The sequence below is a fragment of the Epinephelus moara genome, chromosome 9, assembly GCF_006386435.1.
Source record: "Epinephelus moara isolate mb chromosome 9, YSFRI_EMoa_1.0, whole genome shotgun sequence".
Taxonomy (NCBI): Eukaryota; Metazoa; Chordata; class Actinopteri; order Perciformes; family Serranidae; genus Epinephelus; species Epinephelus moara.
Window position 1 is genome coordinate 37,565,111 of NC_065514.1, and position 18,927 is coordinate 37,584,037.

The 18,927-nt window shown below is 43.2% G+C and overlaps 1 protein-coding gene and 1 long non-coding RNA gene across 3 annotated transcripts in view; one reads left to right on the top strand and one right to left on the bottom strand.

Annotated features, from left to right (window-relative positions):
• Positions 1-16,910, bottom strand: part of mapkap1 (MAPK associated protein 1) — a 98,645-nt gene extending 81,735 nt beyond the window's left edge. The window contains exons 1-2 of one of the 2 annotated variants that reach the window (XM_050052704.1): positions 16,506-16,910; positions 11,640-12,123 (exon numbers count right to left, since the gene is read on the bottom strand). In XM_050052704.1, the coding sequence (XP_049908661.1) occupies positions 11,640-11,916 (277 nt within the window). In that variant the 5' untranslated portion in view covers positions 11,917-12,123; positions 16,506-16,910. Of the gene's footprint in view, positions 1-11,639; positions 12,124-15,508; positions 15,823-16,505 lie in introns of those variants that run through there. The other variant, XM_050052703.1, reaches the window with a different exon arrangement.
• Positions 16,911-17,105: 195 nt separating this feature from the next.
• On the top strand, positions 17,106-18,860 carry LOC126395344 (uncharacterized). Its single transcript, XR_007570433.1, has 3 exons — positions 17,106-17,168; positions 17,731-17,878; positions 18,517-18,860. It is a non-coding gene; the product is annotated as an uncharacterized LOC126395344 (long non-coding RNA).
• Positions 18,861-18,927: the final 67 nt, after the last annotated feature.

Sequence of the window (18,927 nt, forward strand, 5' to 3'; positions counted from 1 at the left end):
CCCGTTGTTTATGTGTTGTTGCCACAACGAGCTAACACAAGCTAAAGGAGCTAATGGTCTTCGGAGGTCCCTTTACTACGGTTCGGGGGTCTGCCAGCTTGGCGTTGGTAACACTTATTTATCTTATTTACACAACGGCATGTCATTTATGTCCCTACACGGTGCGCGTCTAAAATCCTCCTCTGCTCTCTGTGTCGCGCACGGCGGAGCTTGGCCCTGATGCGCGTGCGCGCACACACACACACTCTCTCACACACACACACACACACACACACACACAAAAGCGCTGAAGAACTCGTTCCCTTTCTTGAGAACGAGTTCTTCCCCGCTCGCTGCCATGTTGTTTGTGTATCAAGCATGCGGGGGGAAGGGGTGAGCCCATTCTGAACTACGGGAGCCCAGCGTGGAGCGGCGGTGGCGGATTTTAAATAGAAACTCGATTTTCATTAAAACAAATCGGCCTAAACTACAAATTCGAATTAATCGATAAAATCGATTTATCACCCAGCCCTACCATCTTGGGATCTTTGCATATCATTTACTTGCTCTCTTCTTTCACTTGCTGTTTTTTTTTGGTCAAACTGCAATTTTTTGTTTTGTTTTGTTTGTTTGTTTTACACAGTGCGCATGTGCCCATGCTTGCAGCCTGTTGCAGTCGCTCCTGCTTGTTTTCTTAGTTTTCCTACTTTTTTGCTTTTATTGAGTTATTACTTGTGCTTGTATTTTATGACTGATATTTTGAAACTGCACACTCTCCAAACATGCTGATAGAGAGAGTTGTGGTCTGTTTCCTCACTGGAATTATTACTTCTTTCATTCGGACCCGGCACCATTACGCAACAACTTCATAGCCACATTGTTTACTCCAGAGATCAGCCTATTGCTGGTCGGAACATCAGAGATCCCAGCTGAAATGTGGAGGAAAGCACACAGAGGATGCAGGGGAGGAATTAAAAAGCAGAGGGAAAAAAAGCAGAGTTGAGACAATGGAGGGTTATGGAGAAGAGGAAATATAAGCCCTGTCTCCCCTCTCTCATCATGGGCAACGTGAGGTCGCTGGCAAATAAGATGGACGAGCTAACAGCGGTTGCCAGGAGTCAGAAGGAGTACCTGGAATGTAGTCTTTACTGAGACATGGCTTCACCAGGACATTCATGACAACAATGTCTCCATCAGTGGCTTTTAGACTGTTCGGGCCGACCGGGATTGCACCGAGAGCGGTAAGCGCAAAGGAGGGGGGGGCTTGCTCAACAACCGATGGTGCAGTCCTGACCATATTACTATTAAAGAACTAATCTGTTGCCCAGACATTGAACGGTTTGCTGTTGGACTCAGGAAGTATTATTTGCCCAGGGAGTTTTCACATGCCATTATTGTGACTGTTTACACCCCCCCCCTCTGCCAACCCGATGTCAGCATGTGACGTCATTCACTCCACCATAGCCCGCCTGCAGACTAAACACCCGAGTGCCTTCATAGGTGACTTCAACCACGTCACCATGGCAACAACATTGCCCACCTTTACTCAGTATGTGAGCTGTCCTATTAGAGAAGAGAGAACACTGGACTTGCTGTATGCAAACGCCAAGGATGCATACAGCTGCTCCCACCTCCCCCCTCTGGGTAGGTCAGACTACAACTTGGTGCATCTCAACCCCTGCTATGTACCACTAGTTAGGAGCCAGCCTGAGGACAGTGAGGAGATGGTCGGAGGAGGCTTATGAGACACCGCAGGGCTGTTTTGGGGTGACAGACTGGCAGGCACTCTGTGAGCCACATGGGGAGGACATTGATGTCCTGTTTCTGTGTGGACTCCACTGTCCCAGCCAGGACTGTCAATTGTTATCCAAATAACAAACCGTGGGTAACAAAGGACATCAAAGCCATCCTCAACGCAAAGAAGAGGGCCTTCAGAGCTGGTAACAGGGAGGAGATGAGAACAATACAGGGGTAACTGAAGGTGAAGATCAGGGAGGCTAAGGAGAGGTATAGGAGGAGGCTGGAGTGGAAACTCCAGTAGAACAACATGAGAGAGGTCTGGAAAGGAATGAGGACCATCACTGGCTTCAGGACCAACAACAACAGAAGAGTTGAAGGCAGCGTGGACAGGGCCAATGAACTGAAACTGTTTTTTAACAGATTTGACACTGCTGGCCCTGCCCACCCCCCCAACTCTTCTGCTGTCTGTCTTGGACAACCATCATCCACTCTGTCCTCCTCTTCCACTCCTCCTTCTCACACCCCAACACCCTNCTCCACTCAAATAAGGCTGCAGGCCCTGATGGTGTCAGCCCCAGGGTGCTCAAAGCCTGTGCCCCCCAGCTATGTGGAGTACTCTAGCATGTCTTCAACATGAGCCTGAGTCTCCAGAGGGTCCCCATGCTGTGGAAGACATCATGCTTCGTTCCTGTGCCAAAGACGTCGCTTCCCAGTGGCTCCAAGGACTACAGACCCGTGGCATTCACCTCCCACATCATGAAGACCCTGAAGAGACTCATCCTGGAGCAGCTCCAGCCCATGGTCAAGCCACTTTTGGACCCCCTCCAGTCCGCCTATCAGCCCCAACTTGGAGTTGAGGACGCCATCATCTACCTGCTCAACCGCGTCTACACCCACCTGGAAAAGCTGGCGAGCACTGTGAGGGTCATGTTTTTTGACTTCTCTGGTGCGTTCAACACCATCCGTCCAGCTCTACTGGGTGACAAGCTGACAGCTATGCAGGTGGATACCCCCCTGGTGTCCTGGATTGTAGACTACTTGAGACAGACCACAGTACTGTATGTGCGCTTGCAACGGTGTGTGTCAGACAGAGTGGTCAGCAATACCGGGGCCCCGCAGGGGACTGTCCTCTCTCCCTTCCTCTTCACCCTCTACACCACAGACTTCAGCTATTGCACTGAGACCTGCCATCTTCAGATGTTTTCTGATGACTCTGCCATAGTTGGATGTATCACCAAGTGTGGTGAGGATGAGTACAGGGCTGCAGTGGATAACTTTGTCACATGGTGTGAGCAGAACCATCTGCAGCTCAACGTGGCAAAGACAAAGGAACTGGCTGTGGATCTGAGGAGGACCAAGACACCAGTGACCCCTCTTTCCATCCAGGGGGTCAGTGTGGACATTGTGGAGAGCTATAAGTACCTGGGGGTACACATGGACAATAAATTGGACTGGGCTAAGAACACTGACTCTCTCTACAGGAAGGGCCAGAGCCGTCTCTATTTTCTGAGGCGAATGAGGTCCTTCAACATCTGCCAGACTATGCTCAGGATTTTCTATGAGTCTGTGGTGGCCAGTGCTATCCTCTATGCTGTTGTGTGCTGGGGCAGCAGGCTGAGGGTGGCGGACACCAACAGACTCAACAAACTTATCCGCAAGGCCAGTGACATCGTGGGAACGGAGTGTGACTCTCTGATGGTGGTGTCCGAGAGGAGGATGCTGTCTAAGCTACGAACTATCTTGGACAATGTCTCACACCCACTCCACGATGTGCTGGTCAGGCACAAGAGTACTTTCAGTGGGAGACTCATACCACCAAAATGTACCACTGAGCGCCACAGGAAATCATTCCTGCCTGTGGCCATCAAACTGTACAACTCCTCCCTCTGAGTGGCCCTGAGACTATTTCACCCACTGTCAAAATGTGCAATAATTTAACTTGTGCAAAAACCCCATTTTACCTTGACTGTATATATTCTGTGTATTATCTATTTAGGTTACTATATATATAGTAACCTGTATATTTTGTTTTGTTGTTGTTGTTGTTAATAATCCTGTTTATTTGAACTATGTATTTGTAAATAATCTTGTTAGATTTCTTAGATTTTCACTTATCTTTCTACTCTTGTAAGGAGCACCTGTAACGCAAACAGTTTCCCCTTGGGGATCATTAAGTATTTCTGATTCTGATTCTGATAAACACTGAGAGGTCCAATGGGCAAAGTTTAGGAGCTACAACCTCAAAAACACAGTCTCCTTTGGTCATGAGCCTGGAGTATGGATCAACCAAGAAACAGTGATCAGAGGATCTAAGATGCAGTAGCTCTTTAATTTAGGCAGGTGTATGACCAGTCTCAGACACCTGACTACATTAAAGAAAACTTTAAATAGACATTTTTCTACATTTGATGGGAAGCCAATGTAATGAAATCAAAACTGGTGTTACATGAGACCTCTCAGAGGGCTTGTTCAAAAGCTTGGTAGCAGCATTTTGAACTACTTGTAAGCAGTCCAGCCATGTCTCACTAAGGCAGGTAAAAAGAGAATTGCAGAAGTCAAGACAGGAGGATCTAATCTCAGCTAGGGGCACAATAGGCCTGAGTTTAACAGCTTTCCTCAGCTAGTAGAAAAGGGAGTGAACTAAATAATTTACAAGCTGGTCAAGACTCAAAGCCTGGTCGGTAAAACTTTACTTGAAGGTACCAACATAAGAATGACATGACATTGTAGGGCTGTGCGGTATACCGGTTCGTACCGAAAACCGGTATTTATTTTCATTATGATATGAATTTTTCATATACCGCAATACCGGTGAAAAGCCCAAACAACGTCCGGAACGTGCGCGGCGGGAAAGTGTCTCAGCGGGGACCCATTTCACCGCTGCACACCACAGGCATGCTAGAGCTGGCGAGAGTACTACTCGAGAAAAGTTTAGAGGCGAGAATGGCTGCCGAGAGTCCTAAAAGCGAAGCAACTCCACACATTGCTGAAGAAGAACACGATGACCCAGAAGAACTCATACCAAAAAGAGCAGTGTTTCCCCTATATGTAACTAGCAGCGGCGCATTTTTTTTTTTTTTCCCGTCTTAGCTCTTTAGAAACTACCGTTATATTATTTGGTGCAACAGACACTTCATATTCAGGCCTATAGAACAGGTCTATACCTTGTCCTTTTATTAAACAAACTAAATAGCCCTATGTTATTTATCTTATTTACATGATAGCATGTCATTTCTGTCTCTACATGGTCCCGCATTTACAATTCTCCTCTCCGCTCTGTATCGCGCACGGCGGCATTTTGCCCAGATGCGCGCGCGCGCGCGCGCACACACACACACACACACACACACACACACACACACACACACAGGGGAGCACACTAGAGCGCGGCTCAGGCCGCATCTTCCTGACCGAAGCCGACCCGAGTCCGAGACAATTATAACGGAGCACGGCACTAATGGAGCGGAGCCTGTGTTGCGTTCAGGCGTTGTCACGTAAATAACAAATTCAGGCACTTGAATAGGCCATTGCACAACACAGCAGCATGTCAACTGGGCCAAACTCAAGCAAAATACCGTCAAATACCGTGAAACCCATATGATTTTTAAAAAAACGTGATATGAAAATTTTGTCATACTGCCCAGCCCTATGACATTGTCATAACTATGACATGACACAGTCATGAACTTGTCATAAACATTATGTACATGTCATAAACGTTCATGACTGCTGTCATTAAGTGTCATTTGGTTTTTGTAATGACAAGTTGACACTGTTTGGGTTGTCTTGATATGACAACTTGACATTAATCAAAGTGATATTACCAGAAGTTGTCTTTGTCATGACAACTTGACATTAACCAGGATGACATTACCAGAAGATCTCTTTGTCATAACAACTTGACATTAACAAGAAATGCACCTCTTTTTGTGTTTATGACAAGCTGACATAATAATTATCATGACATTACAAAAACCGAATGACACTTAATGACAGCAGTCATAAACGTTTATAACATGTATAATGTTTATGACAAGTTCATGACAGTGTCATGTCATAGTTATGATTAGGGATGGGAATCGAGAACCGGTTCCTGTTAAGAACCGGTTCCAATTGGTCCAATTCATCGACATCATTAGCCTTTATGCTTAACGATTCCCTTATCGATTCTTTTCATTACGCCGAATCTATGCTCGTCAGTCAGCAGCCCGTTCAACAACAAAAAAGACGTCATGGCGGAGAGACAGAAGCGGTCTGTTGTTGTTAGCCTCCCTGGAGCTGCTAGCCCAGTTTGGAGCTTCAGCGCATCCCCGCTCCAGGTGGACAGCGGGTGGGGCGCTGTTGTTGTTAGCCTCCGTGGAGCTGCTAGCCCACTGCGGAGCTTCGGCGCATCCCCGCTCCAGGTAGACGGCGGCAGGACGCTGTTGTTGTTCGCCTCACTGGAGCTGCTAGCCCGCTGTGGAGCCTCGGCGCGTCCCCACTCCTGTTGTCGGATTTCATGGGAACACCAAGGATGGTAAGATGAGGGCAGCTGAATTGATTTGCACGCTATTTGTTGTTATAATATGCTGGGCTAGCTGCGTTAGCTGCCTCACCTGAGTTAGCTGCACTTGCTGTGTGGTGTTGACACTCAGGCTGTGAGCCGGGATTTATCTCTATATCACCAGCTAGGAGTAACATTAATGACAACTCATTGTGGCTGTTGTGACACAGATAACTGTATGCCAATGCTGGCTTATGACTGTGAAAGCTGCCATTAGTTTTTTGTGTGGTTAACAGTTAGACGGCGTTGAAACATTTCTATGCGGCAGGAGGTGTGTCGTTAGGAGGCTNTTACAAACAACAGGAGGTGATATCATTAATTCACAGGAGGAATCGATAAGGGAATCGATAAAGAATCGGATCGATAAGCAGAATCGATAGTGGCATTGATATCGATAAAATCCTATCAATTCCCATCCCTAGTTATGATAGTGTCATGTCACCCTTATGTAGATACCTAAGTGTTACAGCCTGGTCCTTACAAAGCCTAGATTATGGAGGGGAGATTTAACAAAAAAAGTAAAGAAAGACAAGACTTTGTACCACCTTCAGGACAATGCCAGCGAGGGCAGAAATAAGAACTTCTGTTTTCTCAGTATAAAGTTATCTGTCATTCATGGTAAATGGACCTGCATTTGTAAGTGCCTTTCTAGTCATCCAACCACTCAAAGCACTTTTTACACTCCAAGTCACATTCACCCATTCACACACACATTCATACACTGGTGGCCAAGGCTACCATATAAGGTGCCAACTGCTACTCAGTTTTTAACACTCTCACACACCAGTGGAAGCATCATTGGCAGCAATTTCGGGCTCAGTATCTAGCTCAAGGATACTTCGACATGAAGACTGGAGGAGCCGGGGATCGAACCGCTGATCTTCAATTGGTGGATGACCCGCTCTACCTCTGAGCCACAGACACCCCCACAGATTCAGTTTTTAGCTTTAAGTTACTTTTGTATAACAGACAGTTTAGGGACATTTTGAGGCTTAAACAAAATGTATAATTGAATATTGTCTGCATGGTAGGAGATATCAGGGTTTCCACCAGTGTATTGCAAGCCCGGCAGTAGTGTTGTCACGGTACCAAAATTGGGACCCACGGTACGATACCAGTGAAAGTATCACGGTTCTGAGTAGTATCACAATACCACAGCAAAAATGAGGCAGATGTGCCTTTTGTCATTTATAAAAAGATAAATCACTTTTCTATAATACATCAATGATATTTCAATGGAATAAATTACTTACTGACTTATTCATACTTCAAAAACAGTATCAATAAGTGATTAACATAGGGGGGATCAAAATAAAATAAATAAATAAAATAAAATCAACCAAAAATCAACCAGCCACCCTCCCCCTCTCATAAGTTAAGAACAGTCCCTTAAGTGCGGTGAGGTTTGTGGATCGTTACCTGCCACAAAGAGAGAAATGTGAACGGCTCGTCACATACCTGTGTGCCGCCACGGCTCGGCTGTTCAGGTACTACTGGGCAGACATGACACCAACTTATTCACCTGGAGCCGGGCTTCTCGGTCGCCGGTAAACCGCGTTATCTTGCGGTAGCCATAGTGCTCCGCTGTATTCCTGTCTGTGACCCCTGTTCAACCCACAACCGGCAGGATTCGCCTTTTGTTTCTGCTGCTGGTTGAAATCTGTACTCGCACAGCGTGCTCCTGAATGATTTCTTTTGCTCGCACAAAACTATTTTTAGTCGCAAATGCGTGTAAAATGCTCGCACCGTAGAGCTCTGTGGAAAACAAATCACTGTAGCATATATAAACAAAACGAGTCTACAAGTAAAAATAAATTAATAATAGCTTTCACTGCTTAAAGACACTCAATAACTCAGCTAATACCTGAAATGTCACTGGAAAACAAACCATTGCAGCAGCATATTGAGTGCCAGGTGGCCAGCGTGCGCCGTTATTGGCCAGCGTGAGCTGTTATTGGCCGGCACATGGACACTCACTCTCTTGCAATTGGACTTTGAACTTATCCCACAGTAGTGGTGCTGTGAGGTACCGTAGTACTACGGTACTCCAACATGATGGTATCATATGTACCGTGGTGTTTAAAGGGATAGCGCACCCAAAAATTAAAATTCAGCCATTATCTACTCACCCATATGCCGAGGGAGGCTCAGATGAAGTTTTGGAGTCCTCACATCCCTTGCGCAGATACCAGGAGAGAGGTGCTAGCAGCACAACTGCACACCTAATGGATGATGGCAACCCAGATCAAAACGTCCAAAAACACATAATTGAAACGACAGAATATCTCCACACTGCTCGTCCGTAGTGATCCAAGTGTCCTGAAGCCCCGACATAAAAAGTTGTTTGGAAAAACGTCATTTAAACTCTGTTTTAGTCTCATTATAGCCTGTAGCTCTAACTGCCTCTCTGTGGACGGCGCTCACATGTGTGCACTTGCGCGAGACCATGAGACATCGGCACCGCCTTCATGTGTGTTCACGTGCTTTTGCTGGTCTTGCGCGCAAGCGCGCACACGTGAGCTCGGTGTACACAGAAGCAGGTAGAGCTACAGGCTACAATGAGGCTAAAAACAGTTGACGTTTTTCCAAACAACTTTTAATGTTGGGCCTTCAGGACACTTGGATCACTACGGACGAGCAGTGTGGAGATATTCTGTGATTTCAATTATGTGTTTTTTGGATGTTTTAATCTGGGGCGCCAAGCCTGCATTAGGTGGAGCTTTGTTGCTAGCCCCTGTCTACTGGGATCTCCGGAAGGGATGTGAGGACTCTAAAACTTCACCTGAGCCTCCCTCGGCATATGGGTGAGTAGATAATGGCTGAATTTTCATTTTTGGGTGCACTATCCTTTTAAGTACCGCGGTCTACCGTTGGTACCAGTATACCGTGCAACACTACCCGGCAGCTCCCCCAGCTGCAAGCTGCAATTCAGGGGTGAACAGGTCATTATCTTATGATGGAGCACTGTTGACATTTGTGTTATATATTTTTTTCTGATTGACTATATGCTATAATTTAGTGTTTTGACTGTCACAATAAGAATTATAACCAATCAGCCACTGTTGAATGTTTACATTTTTCAAAATGTAAAATGAAAAAAAAAAAAGAGGTACGGTTATGTTATGCTACACCCCCCAAAAAAAGACACTTGGCTACCAGCCCACGTCAGCCCCCATCAAAAGATACTACCGAGCCTTATAACTTTTCTAGGGGAAACCCTGGATACCCTTAAAATGATGTATTATCTGCCCGAGAGGAAGCAATACAAACAGCTTGGAAACCAGGAAAGAACCTAGGGGAACACCATAAGACAGAGATTCAGTTGATAAGGCATATTTATGAACAGTAACTGAGGAAGTTCTGCCTAAAAAATAAGGAGAGAAGCACTCCAAAGCATATTCAGAGATACCCACCCACTAGGGATGCACCGAATATTCGGTAACCGAATATATTCGGCCGAATATTGCAAAAAAACACACATTCGGTATTCGGTGGAATAAGTTAAAAGCAAGGCCGAATAATAGCGGCGTGTTTTGATAACGCAATCAAACAGAGTGCCGTGACGCGTGGAGTAAAATGTCGGCAGTGTAGCGATCCGCCCGTCACAGCACTTGCATTTGCAACTAAAAATAGTTTTAAGCGAGCAAAATAGGCTTAAATCATTCAGCACGCTGTGCGAGCAGCCTACAGATTTCAACCAGCAGCAGAAACGAAAGGCAAATCCCACCGATTGTGGGTTGAACGGAGGTCACAGACACAGACAGTAATGTATTCCTGTCAAATACGGCAGCAATCGGCTTACCGGCGACGGATAAGTCGGCTCCAATAATATCCTCTTCTTGGCATCATGACTGCCCAAAAGTACCTGAACAGCCGAGCCAGCCGAACACAGGTATGTGACGTGTCAGAGGAGAAACGAGCCGTTCACGGCCCACAAACCTCACCGCACTTTAGGGACTGTTCTTTACTTATGAAGGGACTTGTCAGGGGAGGAGGGTGGCTGGTTGATTCTTATTTTATTTATTTATTTTATTTTGATCCCCCCTATGTTAATCACTTATTGATGCTGTTTTTGAAGTATGAATAAGTCAATAAGTAATTTATTCCATTGAAATATCATTGATGTATTATAGAAAAGTGATTTATCTTTTTATAAATGACAAAAGGCACATCTGCCTCATTTTTGCTGTGGTATCGTGATACTACTCAGAACCATGATATTTTCATTGGTATCGTACAGTGGGTCCCAATTTTGGTACCGTGACAACACTAATCTGGAGGGGGTTCATCTGCAAAAACGAATGAAAAACTAAACAACGATATTCGGTATTCGGTACTCGGTATTCGGCCAAGCGTTTAATATTATTCGGCTTCAGCTTTGGCCACAAATTTTCATTTCGGTGCATCCCTACCACCCACTGCATGAGCCTCTCAACCAAGATATGGTGATCGACCTAACAGAACAAATACAGAACATTCCCCTGCATCATCAGGCATTAAGAGTTTGTTTGAGACTCTGATGAGAGGAGGTGTCTCTGTTGAGTGCTGCTAATAAAAAAACATACTGAAACTGCTCATGTAAGACAGGCATGAGCTGCTTTTTTTAAGACCTTAGCTGTAGTAACTTGGAGGGGTTTAGATTTGATTTATTGAGGTGTTTGAACAAAGAGTCAAAGAGGTATTGATTATAGAGAGCAAGAAAAGACCAATATAACCAATCACATTTTTTTTTCTCACAAAGGAGTGAGTACAAATCAAGTGGACTAGAGAATGCTTACATATTACTAACAAGATTGGTGAGCTCTTGTGGTGAAATTGGAGAAGAGATTTCTAGGATTGTTAGTCTGGAAGGACAAGGGGTGATGTTTGGTCATTGTCATTTATCTTACCAACGAAGGAGAGAAAGTGGTCGCACTCCTATTCTGAAAAAGTTGGAGCAGCAGGTGATGCAGGGGTGACAGTAGCTCTGGCATCCTTAACTATGTTATTAAAACCCATTGAAAATGATTGTCTACTTGATGGCATAATAAAAAAGAATCTGTCTTTGACTGCTTGATGAGCCCAGTATGCTACTAGCATCCAAAAGGGAAATTAATTATTGTTAATGTGATCTGTGCTACTTACCTCATAACAATTAAAAAGATTCACCCTGTGAACTGCAATCTAACCCCATGCTTTCCACTTGTGCCGCAACAACCTTCAATAGCACACAATTTGACATGAGCCTCACTAAACCACTAGCCAAGATTAAACAAAACCCCACTCCAAACAACAGCAGGATAGGCTTTCTGGTTGCTCCTGCCATAATGACTGGAAGGAGGTGTGTCTGACAGAAAGCCTACCCTGCTAACCAGCCAGAGCCTGGAGATGAGCCTACCTGTGTTGGAGCGCCGACGGATGCCAAAGTCCCAGCTGGAGGTGATGTCCATGGACTGGGAAAGGTCACAGGCATGATTGTCTGTCAGGTTGTTACTCCCCTCGCTCAGGGAGCCTGACCCCCCACAGCTGCTGCCAGGCACCAGAGCCAGTTGAGACTTCTCCAGATCCACATCCTGGTCTATTAGTACCATCTCACACATTCCTGTATCATCACTGGTCACATGAGACTGTCTGATGTGGGCCAGAATAATGGCTGGGTTGTCCAAGAAAGCCATTTCCTCTGCTCTATAATGCTTACAGATTTGGATGTTCTTCTCTTTGTTTCACTGTCTTGCCTGAATTTTAGAGGATCCTTTTCACTTTCTTTTAGACTCTCTCTAAGCGTCTTAAAGAAGTGGCTGATGACAAGTGGAGGGCAATCATCATTTCCATCTCCTTTTCTTGATTATTCTTTGCTTTCAAGACAGGAAAAGTGCCAGTACCTGTTTGGAGCACAATAACAGTTATTACATGGTGCAAGCAGAAAATGGTGGATTAAGCTTGAATGTTAGAGCCAAATAAAAAATGTATTAAAATTAAACACATGTTGGGTCTGAAGCTCAGTTTGTTATGGTGCTCGACGACTTCCATTTGGCATGTTGAAATACCAGTGGGGACTTTGGATGTTACAGGGAAGAAAAGTGATTTTCCGAATGTCTGACACTGATGCTGTGATTACCCTGCTGTGCAAAGGCAAGAAAGCAGTCAGGTGAAGCACATAGCTATAAATATCTATGGACTTAAGATGCATATGTTGCAATACCCATAAGTGGCCAAAAAGTGGCCGCAGTGTACAGTGAGCACTGTTTTACACAAGGGCACGCTGAGATCAATAAATCAGATCAATCAACCCTCGTAAGGCTCGCCACAGTTAACTGTCAAATTTACATTTTGTTGCCTTTGTGAAAGCTCCAGTGATCATGGCGGTAGGAGTTTTGGTCTGGCTGCTCTTTGTGGTGTTTCCATCTTTAGTCCAGACTTTTTATCCCACAGCTCACAAATAATTTTGTTAACGTTCTCTGAGTCTCATTTTTTGTTTGGTTTCAAACCAAAGAATTGTCAAATAGGACTATTAGCATTCTTTTTGAAAACAAGAGTGCACATCTTTCCTGCTAGAGTTAGGGCTACATGGGTAATTACAAAAAGCAACAAACATATACTAACATGTTACCTTTTTTTAATACAACAATGCTGTAAAGCATAGAAAAGGCAAAAGAAAAAGAGAGAGACTGAATATAGCTCATATTAATAGGGCAGAGAGGGGAAGAAAACGGCTCATGAAATGGTCCTCCAGCGCTGCGTTGAACGGCAACACCTGCTTGCCCCTACAATATCACTGCAAAACAAAAATTACTGCTTTGCAGATGTATGGTATGCCTCAGCAAATCCACGAAGCTGTACTTACAGTTTACAACCATGTATCTGAAAATATGGATGCCCCAGTCACAGTGAGGTTGACCCTTGACCTTTTGGATATAAAATGTCATAACTTCATTGTTTTATTCTATTAGACATTTGTGTGAAATTTTGTCATAATTACAATTTAATTCCTGAATTATGGCCAAAAACTTGTTTTGTGAGGTCAAAATGACTTTGACCTTTACCCAACAAAGTTTTCTCAGTTCATCCTTAATTTCAAGTAGATGTTTAAATGCCAAATTTGAAGAAATTCCCTCCAGGTATTCTTGAGATACAGCATTCATGAGAATGCTATGGACAAGGTCACAATGACCTTGAACTTTGACCTCTGACCACCAAATTCAATCAGTTGATCCTTGATTTAAAATGGATGTTTGTGCCAAATTTGAAGAAATTCTCTGAAAGTGTTCTTAAGATATCATGTTCAAACGAATGGGATGGACCTTGAGAATGCTATGGACAAGGTCACAATGACCTTGACTTTTGACCTTTGACCACCAATCAGTGCATGCTTGAGTCTGAGGGAAATGTTGTGCCAAATTTAAAAAAAAAAAAAAAAAAAAATTCTCAAGGCGTGCTTGAAATATTGCATTCATGATAACTGTTGGACAATAATGTTGATATAGTGTCCAAGCCTAGTCAGTAGGATCCTTATGTCAAGCCCTTGTTGCCTGGTAAATGTCACAGCCTTTCCGTAAAAGAGGCACTCCACTAATTTTGCTTTAATGCAGTTAACTTTTCACAAAAAGTACTGCTCAGCCTGTGGAGACAGTTGGATAATTTCTTCTGTGGCTCTAAAGGAGCTTTACTATGTCTGAGAAAATAACTCTGATGATGTCAAAGTGTTGTCATGAGGGTTATCTCAGTTTAGGATTGGAAGCTACACATTTTACCATAAACCCATGTTACAAATCCTGCTGTTTTTAGATCTTTTTTTTTTTTTATTCCATCACTTGCAAGCTCATGGATGCAAGGAAGTCCAATATTAAATCCCAGTACATTTTACAATACTTGTTAGCCAAAATTAAGCCATGGAACCAATAACACTTTGGTGGTCAAAGGCATATTTAAAGACCAAAAGTAGTTTATTTGATGCTCACACTGAGAATTCTGCAAAAATCTTAAGTAAAACAGAGCTTGATGAAGCTGGACTCGCGACATTTTCAACATGTCAAATGTGGGTAACACAGCTCAATGAACAGTCAGCCTAGAATATGAATATATATTAAAGGCCTTCATACATTACAGTGTAAATCTGCACTGTGTGTTTATGACTTGGAAGGCGTAGACAACCGGTTACTTTCCCTAAGTCATCTTTCATTAAATATGTTTCATGAAAATAGCACAAAATGCCATTAACTAGGGCCATGAAGGTTATCTGAACTAGCTTGGAGCCACTCAACAATCAGAACCAAGAGGAGTATTGTCACAATAATAGTGTTGTCACAATATTGACATTTTTTTCAATAAATCGTTAAACTAGGTGTTAGCCATCATTGGACACTTATTGACCTGTACCAAAACAGCCTCTTACAAAACATAACCGTGACTGTTTCAAGTATTTACACTGTGAACACAAAGCTGTTTGAAATTTCAACAGGATATGAGAGCTGGGTGCAAGGACTAACATTAACTTGGCTCAGATGTTAGTACGTTACATGCAGGATGTCTTGACACACTCAGGCGCTAACACTACATCTAATCTTAGTAGACAAGCATCACCAGGTGACTAAAAACATACTATTACACTCATATCTAATAGTTCCCAATGACAGCGGGCCTGTCTTTAACTTTTAAAAGCCAGCTCCTGCAAAGAGCTTATCCGCTTGATACTAGCTGCAGCTATAACTAAACTACAGTCGGATGTTAAATCTGATAAAAGGTTAGCCTACTTTGCCACTGAGACAAACCATTACAAGTGGACAGTTTTCTGGTCGGCTTCTCTAAAAGACGGAGTGCTTTATATTTTGAGCTAATAACAAGTGATAGGCTACTAAAACATCTTTCGCCCAACAACATGATAAAGTCCTACTTGTTCCCGGTATCGTTGGCTAGTTTGGCGTTAGCTGATGTTAAGTAGCTATTGTTTCCCAGTGTTTCTGAGCCTCGCTAACTGGCTAACTTAAAACTCGTAACTACACGTTTAGCTAACGCTAGCTAAGTCAGCGTGAACGTCCTACAAGTCGTGGCAAGGTATATAACGTTGTTGTTACTTACTCCGACTATAAAAGATGTAATTACGAATGTCAGTGCAGATGACATTGGTTGTATCTAGTTAGCTCATCAGCTTAAGGCTAACATCACTGAAAGCTTTCTTTGGTTAGCATATTGTGGTTAACGTTAGCTGCTATCATAGCCTCCCAGAGCAGTGTTAGTTAATGTTAGGCTATTAACGTTACGGTGTCTCACCTCAGAAGTCACGTCCGATAAGTGAAAGAAATATCCACAATGCCCCATTTATCCATGCGTATTACCAGTGGTAACAAATACTCTTTCCATTACTAATAATGCACTGTAGCAAAATCATAACACAACTGTAACCCAGTTCAGTCTGCTGGCTCACCCTAGTACACCACTTTCAATTCCGGTTCCATAACTTCAGAATAAAAGACGATTTAAAACCATTTGGGCAAAGAGCATGGATACCAAGAGGCGAAGCTCAATAAAACGCCCCATAGCAACAGACTCGCCCATGGTTTCGTCCTACCACCGCCATATTGGACTGTCAGCAGACCGCAGCAGACCCGCTTGCATACAAAAACACACAGACAAACTGAAGTATATCGCTATTAATTATGCTTACAATGCTACTCACCTCGTGATAGCTTGGTCACAGCTGTCTTTTCACGTTTTTGTAAAGCAAAATATAGACTAAAAAAAAAAAAACGAAGAAAAACGGCCTAGATGGCATCTCTACATATTACACCCACTTATGAGAAGATTAACTTATCAAAATCACCCCATAAGCCAAAATACCAAAAAAAAATTAAAAAAAAATTTAAAAATCAATATTTTAACTAGAAACACATTAATGGCGACGTCACATAGTCAGGAATAATGATTTATTTACAGTTTGTACAGTAAGGGGACAGTAATAATAATAATAATAATAATAATAATAATATATAGGCTATTTTAATATGATATATTTTAATGCTAAAGCAGTAATCAGTTCTGATATAAATAGTCCAAGAGGCCATATATATATGTATGTATAAATATCTATATATATATATATATATATATATAGATATATAGATATATATACATATATTGGTAGATTGGCTTATGGGGTGATTTTGAAGAAGTAATTAAGTTAATCTTCTATAAGTGTTATCTTCCCTCCAAAACTGGCATATTAAATGGAATTAAAACACTTTAAAACTTACACCTCAGGAGTTCTTACCTGTCGGAATCCTTCGGAAAACGGTGGAAGGCCAGGTGCGGGGTGTTCCACTGATAGTTGTTGCAGTTAATTGCACTACACTGTTTTCTTTTACTTTTTTTCTCCTCTCTCCTTGACATCTTGCATGTTGTCTGGGCGCAACAGTCCAAGCTCAACAGTCCAAAATGGCGGTAGCGCCCCTAGTGGCTGTTGGCAAAAATTCAACGGAGCTTCGCCTCTTGGGCCCAATTCCAATCCGATCCCTTACAGACTCACTGACTTAGAGGCGCGTTCATGTGAAGTGCGTGAGTGTGTGAGGGCTGTCCCATTGTCAAATCGTCAAGTCAGTGAGTCAGTGAGTGAGCCCTTTATGCCCATAGATATATATACATAGATGCCGCACCCTGGTTTGTGGGATGCGTCAATACCGCTGCCATCTTGCCTAGGTGCTCTGACCGGTTCAGACCCATGTCAGACTCGGCAAAAATGCCACATTTCTGGAGAGGGTAACGGCTGCGGCCTGCGGGAAGGCGGGGCTGGATGTCTAGCCCCGCACACAAAGGTCCAGCCCCGTCCAACAATCCCAAATATAGAAATCCTCCCCAAGTTACTCCACCTCTTAAGTTACTCCACCTCTTCCCATCTTCCCTCTCGGCAAAAAGACCAAGCGGGAAAGTCATGTCGGTATGTGAAATTACGTTGCAACAATAAATGCAATAAATGAAAAGCTTTATTCACATCTCATGGCGCTTTTGTTACTGTATAACTTTAGGGTATCTTGGTAGGTTAATGGTCAACATTTAGCTTGTGTGGTAACATTATCCTACGCGACGTTAGCGTCAGCGTTGTTAGCATTAGCGTTAGCGTTAGCGTTGTTGTAACTCTAATTTAGCTGTGTGTGTGTGTGTGTGTGTGTGTGTGTGTGTGTGTGTGTGTGTGTGTGTGTGTGCGTGTGTGGAATTTTCATTGCGTATGTATATATCGAAAGTGACGCTAAGTTATGTAACGTAACAAAAAAGTTATCTAACGTGGAAATTAATTAATTAAGAAGCTTTATTGTCAGTGCAATGAAATTTTGTTTGGTATTCATTTCTTGTAGCAGCTACAATGTTGTATTTAAATGTTGTATTTAAAGCTTATTTGAATAAATGAATTAACCTGAATGTAAAAGAACACTAATGCTAATAGGCCTTGTGTATCTTGAATCTAATGGTCAGTTGTTCTTTTTTTGTGGATATGTCCACAGCATCCCACCCATTTCCCGGCCACTGAAGAGTCTGTTTTTCCGGCAGCAGAATCGTATGATTGTCCCTGTTGTCCTTTCCGGACGCCATTTACTCATAAAATTCTTTACCATCTCAGAAATCACTTGGATGGAGCAGTCCACCATGGAGGTATGGTCTGAATTTACTGTAACATATTATACATATTATAATACGAGTCTCTGTACAGAAGTAGGCAAAACTTCCTTCAGCTGCCGCTGCAGTGTTGTGATAAGAGTTGATGTCAAACAGGAGGCTTAGCTGTGTTGATTTTAATTCAGTTTTCTTAGATAAGTGATTACGATCAAATATCTCCGCGTACCCATCAGTATCTATAAACACACACTCTCTCACTATCGCCAAAGTAAATCACGATTGAATGATTTGCCCTAATACTTATACATCCTGTTTGATTTTGTCTTATTATCCATTTACTTCATTGATTATTCATTTACTCATTTGTTGATTTGTAATCTTAAATAGATTTTCATTTATCGCCAAAGTCGTTTTCTGTGGATATCACTTCTGAGCAGAAACTCTAAGATCACTGTATGGTAGAATTCATAACCCAGGTAATGAGACTGATTCATAATTGATAAGTGTACAGACAAATTGATAACTGATCCACAGAGTTATTAATCCGCTACAGTAATTTTCCTTCTAGCGAAGGTGGTGCCCCCAATTCATAACGAGTGCAACATGTTTAATTAATTGATTAAAGTGTAGTACCGCTATAATAGCTCTAATGTAATAAATATTTTGTCTTGCAGAATACCGTATCTGCAAATGCAGCCTCAAATGCAGAGCCGTTTCTCATTTCCACTGCCTCAACTGTGACAAAACCATCATAAGGAGAAGTCAATTAATTGCTCACTTAAAGACCTGTACTGTACAATCAATGTCTGTTCCCAAGAGCCCAGAAACAGCCCTTGTTGCTCAGAGCCCTGTAACAGCCCTTGTTGCTCAGAGCCCCGTAACAGCCCCCGTTGCTCAGAGCCCCGTAACAGCCCTTGTTGCACAGAGCTTTGTAACAGCCCCCGTTGCTCAGAGCCCCGTATTAGCCCCCGTTGCTCAGAGCCCCGTAACAGCCCCCATTGCTCAGAGCTTTGTAACAGCCCCCGTTGCTCAGAGCCCCCTAACAGCCCCCCACTCAGTCCCTATTGCCACACACAAGCATCCCC